We start from the raw sequence: 11,911 nt of genomic DNA, 5'->3' as shown, positions 1-11,911 counted from the left end.
GACAGTGGTGATGATGCAAGATACTAGGGAGATTTTGTTGTAAGTAAGTGGTCCAGAGAATTATTGTCACACTGTATTGATTGCCTGTGTCTTCTGTAATAGATAACACACATGCAGTTATTGAAAAGACCAGAAGTTGGGGCTGGAGAGATGACTCAAAGGTTAAGAATATTGGCTAGTCTTCCGGAGGACCTGGGTTTGATTCCTAGCATCCACATGGAAGCTAAGCAAGGTGTGGGCAGGGCCACTCCTCACAGAGGCTCTAGGGGAGAACCCATTCTTGCCCTGTCCAGCTTCTGGAGACTTCTCATAGCCTCTGCCTGTGGCATCTGAATGGTCTGTGAACCAGCAGGAGAAGGCGGGGCAAATTCACCTGCACCTTGGGTACATATTTGATCCTGTTTATGACTCATGTCCCTTTGGAGCAGGGCCTCCATCAGGTAAAAAGTTTACATGCCCCACCTCCCTGCACACTGCTTTATAGGGCAGCATCCTCATAGGACAGATGTCTGTGAGGATACAGAAGCCCTGCTTCCCGGTCCACCCTACTGGACTCACAGCTAGGCCATGGCAGCCCTGGCAGCTGGACTATCCAAGCAGCGTGCAGCAGCTGAGGGTCTTGGCTCTAACCAGAACGCTGTGAAGTATTTGGGCCAGGACTTCGAAACCCTGAGAAAGCAATGCTTGAACTCAGGGGTCCTATTTAAAGACCCAGAATTCCCAGCATGTCCGTCAGCTTTGGGCTACAGGGATCTTGGACCAGGCTCCCCACAAACCCAAGGCGTCGTGTGGAAGCGACCCACGGTAAGGCACAATTTTGAGTGTCACACAGGGTAGAGGGCTGTCACATCTGGTCAAGGGTGGAAGTAGGTGGCATGGTGGGTGTGGACTCTGTTCTCGGATCCCACAGTTCTGGCCCTTGTGTCACTTTCTAAAATTACTCCTAAGGAAGAGCATGCACAGGCCTTGAAGCTGGACAAGTTAGATCTCATCAGCGGCTTTGCTGATGTGGCCCAAGGCCTCATCTCTCTTAGCTTCAGCTTTTCCACCCTTAGAATGCTGCCGCCAGAACCGTTGCATTTCAGTGTTGTTACGAGAACTAGAAATAAATCTCAGAGTGTAATTGCCCTAAGTGTAAGAGGCACAGAATGCATGGCTGTTAGGATTGCATGGCGTCCCCCAGGCCAGCACACCCAGGGAACAAACCAAGGTTAGATACAGTCAGCTACAGGCAAACTGTGAGAGCATCGCTGCTGAGAGGCCATGGAAGGCTCCACCAGGGCTGGAGAATAGGGAGGAAAGGTGAAAGGCATCCTAAAGGGCATGGGTGTGGTCACACTGTGGTCTTGATTTGCATCTCCCCCGTGATAATGGGTGCTGTAGCTTTTCATCTGCTTGCTGATAGATCACTGCTGTGTCCTTTAAAGAAATTCCTGTTGAAGCCTTTTGCCCATTTCTCAGTGGATCTATTTGCTTTTTGTTTTGTGGTTTGCCTTGCTACTTTGAGGATAACTCTTTCTTTAGTTTGAGGACTGCCATTTTTTTTTCATCCAGCCATTCTACAAATTAAGGTGTTTCGTTTCTTCATCTATCTCCCGATCGCCACACTTCCTCAAGCTCCACATAAAAGAGAAAATATGTAATATTTATCTTTGTGAATTGGGCTCATCTCATGTAAAATGATGATTTTTGTTTCTGTCCATTTCCCTACAAATGATATGACTTTTTTCTTTATAGTGAATGATACTCCATTGTACTTGCACACCTATAATCCCATATAAGTATACATTTTTTTTTGTTCATTCATCTGAGGATGGGTACCCAGTAGATTCAATAACATGGCTACTGTGACTAGTGCTACAATAACCATGGATGTGCAGGTGCCACTATCCTAGGTGGCTGTGATCCTCTTGGATACACACCCAGGGGGAAGATAGGTTTCTAAGGAGAAGGTCCACGTAGGTTCTTGTCTCAAGGAAAGGAACGGAAGACATATTTGTCTACATGAGGCTTGCAAGAGCTCACTTGGGTTCTCTAGATGAACTTTCTGTTGGAAATTCCTCAGGGATCTTCTGCTTATGTGTGGCAAGAGTAGCAACCCTCCTATGGGGAACTGGCTGCCTGTGCTTATTCCCAGTGCTCTTAGCTCCCTGCCGCCATGTCCATCACAAGCCCCTGTGATGTATGTAATGCCTGGTGTGAATGGACTTAGTGCATCCTGGTCAATACTCTTTTCTGTCTGAAGTGTCCTTTTCCACCTCTTGGTAATTAAGCAGTTTATTGATCTTCAGGAGAAATATATAGTCAATAGTAAATCCATGCCAGGCACATAAAAAGGGCTCCAGTTAGGAGACACGTGGAGGGGTTGAATTGTAGGAAAGTTAGTGGGTGGTAGTAGACCCAGCTTGCTTCTGTTCTTTCTTCAGATGCTGCTACTTGGATTAGTGGCTTTGGAATTCAGCCATGATTTGCTGTGCTCTTGTCTTGTGCAGAGAGGAGCCTTGAGGAGCTTTAGCTAGTTAAGGAGCGGGTGGAGAATAGGCAGACAACGGAGAGACGCTGTGGTGAAGAACATGGACTTGAGTGTCAGGTGAGGACAGTGACATCGCTGGGCTTTTGGACAGGATCACTCAGAGCCCTCCCAACTGCCAAACCAAGACCACCAGGCACACTGTCCTGGAGAGCAATGTTTCTGAGTGGCCATCATGTCTGAGACTGTGTGCTTTTACAGCACTTCCTACCTTATTTCCTCACAGGAAGTAGGGACTACTACTGTTTACTGTCTTCCTATTCATCAGAGGCTGGTGCAAGGCTTGGGTTGTTTGTGTTGAGGAATTCTTGGGGTCATTACTTGATGGCCAGGAATCATCACCCTGAACATACGTGACTGGTGCTGAAGAAGAAGAAGAAGAAGAAGAAGAAGAAGAAGAAGAAGAAGAAGAAGAAGAAGAAGAAGAAGAAGAAGGAGAAAAAGCAGTCCAGAAATGTGGGCAGAAGGGCCTGCCTCTCTGCAGAGTCTCCATCTTTTTTTTCCCTTTTTTTTTATTTTTATTTTTTTATTGATAGAGTCTCCATCTTTTAAATCTCTTCAGCTGCCTGTTTATTCCGTACTTCTGCCCTGAGGTTTAGTGGGGAGAAGGCGTAAGATAAGTTCGTGCATCCTGCAGAGGTCTTATCTCCCTGTGAGTTTGTGAAGCTGAGGACTTTCTGCGACCCTTGAAGGACCCGTGTCAATATCAGTCATGGCTATTTTTATCTGAGTGGGGACATTTTGCATTATAATTAGTAAGTAGCACACATGAAGATGAGCATTCCACCTACTTACCCACAGGTAGCATTTTAAGCTGTAGCCTTTACCAAAATCCTCTCTTCTTACCCAAACCTAAGATTGCAGCAGAGCTTAGCTGCTTTGCTTCTGCCACATGAACATTGTAACAGAATTGAGCAGACAGGGCAGGGAGTCACTTTGGAAGCATCAGCATCATCTACAGCTAGGAGCTGAGTTTGAGCCATTACCCAATACCTTGCTCAGGAAGATACAAGGGATATATGAAATAACACATGAAACGGGGCCAGAATAGAGGCCGAGGACCAATCCCAGGGGTTCTTGGATTCCTAGAGCGAGAAAGCAGGAGTCCACAGGGGAAACTGAGGCAGTATATTGACAGACATGAAATTCAAGAGCTAGTGAAGACACACAGCACAGAGGAAAGCTTTTAGGCGGGGAGCGAGCCAACGGCAGCAAATGTCAAGGTACACCCAGTAAGATGGGTTAGCTCATTCTGGGGTTACTGGTCACACAGGAGGCCAGTTTTATGGAGCTGTAAAGAAGGTAGGTTTCATGGGAGTGATGGATGGATTAATTTAAAATATACTTTTATTAATTATTTGAGAGTCTTATAGCTGCTTACAATGGATTTTGATCATGTTCACCCCAGCTCCTCCCTGTACCTTCTGGACGCCACCCTCCACCTTCCTTCCGTGCCCCAACTTCATGAGTTCCTGAGTGCAGCGGTCCTGTTATGTCACATTGTTTTGCTCTGGTCCTCCCAGACACTGGCTCACACACTCTTCTGAGATGGCCCCTGAGTCTTGGAGGGAAGGAAGTGTGGTACTGTTGTCCCATTTGTGGCTGAGCACTCGAGTGACACTTAGTTTCTGTAGCTTGACTGCTTTTGAGTTTCTGTATTAACCACCACCCCGCTGCAAGAATCTGTGGGACAGAGATACAAGTGTAAAGGCGGTTTGGTACCGGGTCCATTTAGCAGAATAACAGTAGCAGGGGATGGATCAATTCTTTTCTAAAGAATTGTTTAAGGAAAGAGACTCTTTCAAACTCCCACTCAATGCACTTTCTTTCCTTCAGTTCTGTAGTTAACCTCCTTCTTTTTACAGGCAAAATCTAAATTAAAAAAATTTTCCAATCTGTTACTCTTAAATTAGTTTTTTCAAATTTCTCCACCTTTTAGTTGTCAGGAAATAATGGCCCAGAGGATGGGAGCTCTTGCGCACCCGAGAGCAGTACTGTAGCTACAGCTTTTATATTTTAATGTAGTAGTGAAGTGTGGTGTGGTGTGGTGTGGTGTGTGGTGGTTGTGGTTGTGGTGGTGATGGTGGTGTGTGTGTGTGTGTATGTGTGTGCATGTGTGGTATGTAGTGTGTATATGTGTATGTGGTATATGTGTTTGTGTGGTATGTGGTGTGTGATGTGTGTGTGTGTAGTATATGGTATGTGATGTGTGAGTATGTGGTATGTGATGTGCATGTGTAGTATGTGTGTGTGTGGTATGTGGTGTGTGATGTGTGTATTTGGTGTGTATGTGGCATGTCTGTGTGTTTGGTGTGGGTAGTGGTGGTGTGTGTGTGTGTGTGTGTGTGTGTGTGTGTGTGTGTGTGTATACCAGTGTCTCATCACATGTGAAGGCCAGAGGGAGGAATTGGTTCTCTCCTTCCCCCATATGAGTCCTCAGGAATTGAACTCAGGTTGTCAGGCCTGGTGACAGGTGCCTTTACCTGCTGAGCCATCTCTCTGGCCCTCCATGTCCTCCCCTCACTTGTCACCAGAGACTGCAAAAGATGAAAACAAAACAGAACAAAAGTTACCTCCCCCTCACTGGAGGATTGGCTGAATGATTCATGCTACTCTTAATGCAACTGTGGAATTCTCTTTGTTCTAATGAAAGATGAAAAAGGTACATGTGATCACACACACACACACACACACACACACACACACACACACACACACACAGAGAGAGAGAGAGAGAGAGAGAGAGAGAGAGAGAGAGAGAGAGAGAGAGAGAGAGTGCTATAGTTTGCACCATGTCTTTCCCAGAGGGTCCGCCCTGTAGCACAATTGGGCTATATGGTAGGGCAGTTAGACTGTGTGCTTCACGGTCACTGAGAGTGTTTCTCTGAAGGTGGAGTTAGGACTCTGCCTCTTTTCTCTCTCCCTCTCTCTTTTCCTCTTAGCTGGCACAAAGCAATCAGGCCTCTTCTACTGCACATTCTTACCATATTGTCTGCCTCATCACAGACCCCCAAATAGTGGAACTGATCTTGGATGAACCTCCAAAGATGTGGCCCCAAGTGAGATTTCCTTTTCTCCTCCTCTTCCTCCTCCTTCCCCACCTCTTTTTCCCCCGCCTCCTCTAAATAAAGTCTTTAATATATACCCTCAAAATATTGATCTTCTTGCTTTATTCTTCCAAGTGCTGGGATTATGGGTATGTACTACCAGGCCTGACAACTTTTCTTATGTCTCTGGTATATTGTTATCGTGATAGAAAGTTGACTAGGACACACACACACACACACACACACACACACACACACACACACACACACACACTTTCTGTCAAAGATAGTTTTTAGAAGGATGTGTTAGAAATGTTAAGAATAAAGAGACAAAAGATTTTTTATTTTATTGTTTTCTGTTGGAATTCTGTCCAGCAGTAACAGTTACTTGGGGTAGGAGAGTGAGATGTCAGGAGAGAGGGGCTGTTTCTGGGTATGATGGCAGGAGCTGACAGGTTCATATAGACCTATAGGACTGCCTTCCAGAAGGTTCCATCTCCCATAGTAGGATCTCAGACTCCCTGTTCACAGCTCTACCTGAGCTCTGCCCTTTTTACTCGGCTCACTCTCTTGCTTCTTCATCGTGTTGGACCTATCATTTCCTCATGTCTGTGGAGTAAGTAGTGACTCTCACTCTGTGGCTGCCAGGTGTTGCTGTCATGTAACCCACCCATTAAATGCCTCTCGGTAAATATAGCCCTAGTTCCCTTTGGTCCCTTGAGGTCCTAACCTTTCCCCTTAATAGTCTGTCTTGTGCCCATCAGGCTGTCTTCTTTGGTCACCCCTCTGCAGACTGTACTAGCGCCCACTTTTTTAGCAGACAGCCATCGTGTCTCCATGTGGCCGGCTGGTCAGCCAGAATTCCCGCTGGACTTTTAATATGCACTAGTCCTTTTCCTCTGTTTCCTAATAATAATGTCAGCTTGGTTTGCCTGTGTAAACCCAAAGCACTTAGAGGCTGGCGTTTTACCTTTTTGTCTCCCTCACCTCCCCATCCTTCCCTCTCCCCTGCCTGCTGTGACACCATAACAGAATGGGGCCCAGTAGGTCCTTCCTGGGTAAACAAAGGAAAAAGGCTGAAAGCAAGCATCCTGGTCCCTCCTTCCTGGTCTAGGTCCCTCCTTCACATTTGAGCAGATGCCAAGGGGAGGCTGATCAGACCTGAAGTCTCCTGTCTAGAAATGGTACTCCCCGACACCTCATCTTTGATCCCTAACGTCCTCCCTGTCGCCTTCAGGATCCCGTCAGTGACAAGATCCTCCCGTCTTAGTCACGTGCTTAAGGAGCGCCCACAGGGTGCATTGCCTTTTGGCAAACAGCCCTCTCTAATTGGCCATCTGTGTAAAGAGGGGGTGTTGTTTAGATGGGCAGGGTCATATCTCACTGTGTCTGTATCTCAGCCTTTGCCTTTCTCCTACCACGCCACGCCCTTCAGCCTTTTCACACACCATAGCCACATGCACCATTCACGATCAAAATTCTGGTCATTAAAAGGGCTCTGGGCACCAGCTTTTGTCCTGTGTCCTGTGTGACTCTCGTGTCCGCCCTTCTCCGGTCCTGATGACCTGCCAGAGGAGTAAAAGTCATGTGAGTGTAGCAGGACACAACCTGCTGCCTTCTTCCGGATCTGAATTCTGCGCTGATGTTTCTGCCCCTGCTGCCTCCGTCACTGAACAGCAACTTCTGACTGACTTGTGTTTTCTCCTAAACTACTTCCAGGAATTGTGCCCCAACCCTCAGTTTATTGTTGGTGGAGCCACACGCACAGACATCCGCCAAGGAGATCTGGGTGAGTAACTGGGTTGAGGCCTATTTATTTAGGGCGAGGGCAGGCGAGCTTGAGGAATGAGCAATGTCAGATTAAGCTGTTTGACCTGGCCAACCCAGTTGTGCACATACGGACTTCTTCTGTTCTTGCGGCGGGCTGTGCTCTGGGTGGGTCTCAGTGTCGTGAGTACCTTTTGGCTTCCCTTAGCCAGCCATTATCTGCCAGCTCACTGAACTCCTTTCATGTTAGAGTGATGACCCAGGATTACATACTTACTGTAGAAGAAAACCTGGGATGTTTTCCTTAGCTGTCCCTAAGCAGGCAGAGCTTCCTGTGGACCGGCCTTGTCTGTGTAATTACAGCAGAGGGGACACCCCCATCGTTAGTAGGAAAACATGATGTTATCTTTCAGCCACACAGTCTTTCACAGACCGGCGACCTTGGAATCAGGAGCCTCCTTCTAGTGTGTGAGGACTCGAGGAGGAATGGGTACCAAGCCAGGGCGAGGCCATGGGTTCAGTCTTCAAAACAGAGCAACAGGACAGATAAACAACCTTCCAGGGAAAGCACACCATTTCCCCAAGTCTCATGTTCTCTTCAAGGCAGCGGCAGCTCAATCTGGGAAATAAATTTACCTTTGTTTTGCATGTTTTAGGCTCTCAGGGGTGTAGCTCAGCTGCAGAGGTCATGCTAGAGTAAAAGAGGCCCTGGTCCAATTCCCAACAGCAGCAATAATAAGTAAACAAACTAGGTTTACCAGTCAGGAGAGTCTGACAAATCACAGCAACAATTCATTTTGGTGGTTACAAAGTTTGTATTTCATTTTCAAGGAGAGTTACCATTGACTTTGTACGTTTTTTCACCAGAGGTTAAATATACTGATGGCACACATAGAGACATACCTAGGGGAGTTTTTCTTGATGGGGTGACATTTCTCCTGAGTGGGCCTTGGACTGGCTGAGGCTGAGCAAGAAGTCATCCACTGGCCTCCATCTCTGGAGTGTCTGTGTGCCATGCCCACCACCCCATTACAGGTGGAACTGGGGATCAAACAGTGGCCTTTGTGTGTTAGGCCAGCCCTCTGTCCACTGAGGAACATCCCCAGAAGGACCCCCCTTTTTTTTTAAAATCAGAATATTGTTAGGGAACAAAATTTACTTAAAAATGTATCAAGTTTTGAACAGTTTTTTTGTTTTTTTGTTTGTTTGTTTGAGACAGGGTTTCTCTGTGTAACAGCCCTGTCTGCCCTGGACTCCCTTTGTAGACCAGGCTGGCCTACGAACTCACAGAGATCTGCCTGCCTCTGCCTCCCAAGTGCTGGGATTAAAGGCACGCACCACCACGCCTGGTAAGTTTTAAACAGTTCTTAATGGTTTAAACACAAACTAGGTACAACTGTTGCCTTGTTTCTTTAAAAGCAAAATAAAGATTGGCTCGTATGAATAAGTGACCAGGAGTGTGTGTGACTACATCTTCTTAATATGGAAAGAACATTCAGAAATACTATTCTGAGGGCTGGGGCTGGGGCTGGGGCTCAGTGGTAGATTTCGTGCTTAGCATGCACGAGGCCCTGAGTTTAATCCCTACTGCTACCAGAAAACAAACAACAAATGCGCCACTCTCCACACTGCGTGGCTCCACAGTTGCATTATGTAAATAATATTTCAAATGTTTATGTCTCTTAAAAAAGGAAAAAGCATACGCTGTCCTTGATAACAGACTCGCTCTGCTGACCTCCAGCCCTCCTAACCCCAGAGCCTTCCTGATGGGAGAGTCTACAGAGAGTGTGACAACATTTAATAGGGTTTATGGCACATTTGGGATCCTGCATTAAACAAGCAAATTTACTGCTAGGCTTCCATATTGCCTTGTTACCTAGGTAGTGGACAGCTACAAAACACGGTTTAGAGATGAAAGCAAGAAGTGGGTGGGGCGAAGTACTTGATGAAAATAAGCAACCCCCATCCTCATCCCCACCTTCCCCCCACCCCCACATCAACCCCTTGACCTCTGGTTTCTTAGCGTGTTTTTCCACCCTTCCTCTTGTTTCTTACTCTCTCCTTGTTCCAGTCTGGAAAAACCTTTCTTCTCAGCCTGTGGGAAACCATCATGACGTGGAAAATTGCAGGGCATTTGATTTTAAATGCTTTCAATGTTCTGTCCTTTAATGAGTACAGCAAATAGCTTAGTCCGAACCCAGGCAGCGTGACTACAAAGCAGAAAGTACAATTGGGGTGCCACACAAGAGTGCACCACTCCCAGGAACTGACACCCTGCATCTCCCTAGCCCTGGCATGAGGCTCCCAGAGGGGTGAATGGGCTGACCTTTTGCCTGCCCTGGGTGAGGACACGCTGCCCTTTTCCTTGAAGCTAAACAGTTAGCCTAATTTAGCACACAGCCCAGGGAAACACAACTTTGAATGTCTGCCTTTAATGGCTCCTTGTTAGAGACCTTTTAACTTTGGGAAAGGCAGTTAATGAGAGTTTTTTCATTGATTGACTTGGTGGGATTGTCCTTTGATTACTGTTAAGCAGGGAGATTTGAGGGCTTCCAGAAGGGGCTGGAGCGTTACCATGGAGAAATGTGTGGTGGATGGAGGCCTGAGGTGGAGGCACAGGAAACGAACCCAACTGGTTCTGATTCCTGCTCACATCAAAACAAGCGAAGCCGCCACTGTGGTGGTGGATTTTAATGAACAGAGTTGGAAAAGGGGGCCATTGAGCACCTGAGCAGGACAGGTGCCTGGGTCCCTGTTTATTAAGATTGTATTTAATAAACAGAAAAGCAGGTGGTTTATAGCCAAGGCTGCCACCAGTGGCTGAGCAACCACAGCTCTTGTGGCCTGTGAGAGTGGAGTCAGGGTCAGTCCTGAACAATGAGACAAGATTCCTCAGTGGATGTAGCTCACCTTCCTGAGGGCTATAAGCTTGACCCAGCACTTGCTGATTTGGGCATGGCAGAGGGTAACGCTTGCTTAATAAACTTGTTGACATTCTAGAGTCCAACATTAGCACTGGGGTTGTTGCTAGCATTCTTTCTCTAAAATATTAAAATGTTTGGTCTATATACTAAAAAGAGGTAATTTATTTATTTCTGTTGCACTGGGGATTGAAACTAGGGCTTTGGACATGTCAGACAGCAGTGGTACCAGTAAACTATACCGCAGCTCCCCCTCCTTTTAAAATTCATTTTAAGATAGGGTATTACTAAGCTGCACAGACAGGCCTTACACTCATCCTACAAGCCTGGTGGGCCATGTACTCAGGAGCCTTCTGCCCCAGATTGCTCTGAGTGCAGGGAATATAAGTGTGGACAAAAACACCTAGCTGAACATGGTACCTTTTTTGATAGAATTATTGTGATAATTTTCAGTAAACACATTTAAAAACCAAAATGTTACAGTATCTCAAAACAGTACTTGAGAGTTGTAACAGTCCTCCACTGACCCTCCCATTAGAGTACTCCATTCTTCTATAAAATGCCTCATTATCTTCTTCACAATGCTCCACTGCCCCATGATAATGCTCCATTGCCCCATGATAGTGCTCCATTGCCCCATGATAGTGCTCCACTACACCATCATAGTGCTCCACTGCCCTAGCAGAGTGCTCCACCACCCCATCAGAGTGCTCCACTACACCATCATAGTGCTCCACTACACCATTATAGTGCTCCACTACACTATCAGAGTGCTCCACTGCCCCATCAGAGTTCTCCACTGCCCTAGCAGAGTGCTCCACCACCTTAGCAGAGTGCTCCACTGCCCTAGCAGAGTATTCCACTGCCCCATCATAGTGCTCCACTGCCCCATCATAGTGCTCCACTGCCCTATCAAAGTGTCCACTGTCTATAATACTACTCCATGATCTCATCATAGTGTTCTACTGTTCCATCACCACGCTCCATTGTCCCATCATAGTCTCTTACTTTCTTCTCACAATGTTCTATTGTCCCATCTCACTGCTCTCCTTGCCACCACAGTGCTCCACTGCCCTATCACAGTGCTCCAGTGTCCCATCACAATGCTTTGCTCTCCTGATCTACCACAACACTCCACTGCATTATCACAGTGCCCTATTAATCTATCACAAGGTGTACTCATCTCATCACAATGTTCTGACCCGTTATGATGCTCCATTGTCTTGTCATAGTGTTCCATTGTCCCTAATAGTGCCCCATTGTCCTTTCCCAGTGCACTACTGTGCCATCACAGTGGCCCACTGTTCCATCATAATACTGCATTGTTTCATCACAATGGTCCACTGCATTTTCCTATCACAGCGTACATCTGTCCCATTGCAATTATCCACTGTCCCAGTTCCACTGTCCCGCCACAGTGCTTCACCATCCAATCAAAACGCTTCACTGACTATTAGAAAATTCCACTGTACATCAAAACATTATTACAAAGCTCCACTGTCTTGACATAATATTCCACTGTGTCATCCCAGTGTTCTCCTATCTAACTGCTATGCTCCGTGGCCCACTACAATGCCCAGCTCTCCCTCTGGGATGCTGCCCTGTCCCATCAGAGTGTTCCATGCCCCATCATGGTGCTCTTCTGT

General features: G+C 46.7%; 1 protein-coding gene across 3 annotated transcripts in view; it reads left to right on the top strand.

Moving 5' to 3' along the window:
- Positions 1-494: 494 nt before the first annotated feature.
- Positions 495-11,911, top strand: part of LOC311600842 (calpain-8) — a 70,238-nt gene continuing 58,821 nt past the window's right edge. For all 3 annotated transcript variants that reach the window (XM_084787948.1, XM_084787946.1, XM_084787947.1), the window contains exons 1-2: positions 495-804; positions 7,297-7,366. In XM_084787948.1, the coding sequence (XP_084644074.1) occupies positions 568-804; positions 7,297-7,366 (307 nt within the window). In that variant the 5' untranslated portion in view covers positions 495-567. The remainder of the gene's footprint in view (positions 805-7,296; positions 7,367-11,911) is intronic.

Source organism: Acomys minous (assembly GCF_964271855.1).
Source record: "Acomys minous genome assembly, chromosome: 1".
NCBI lineage: Eukaryota > Metazoa > Chordata > Mammalia > Rodentia > Muridae > Acomys > Acomys minous.
The sequence above is the reverse complement of the archived record's forward strand: the minus strand, read 5'-3'. Positions and strand labels throughout refer to the sequence as shown.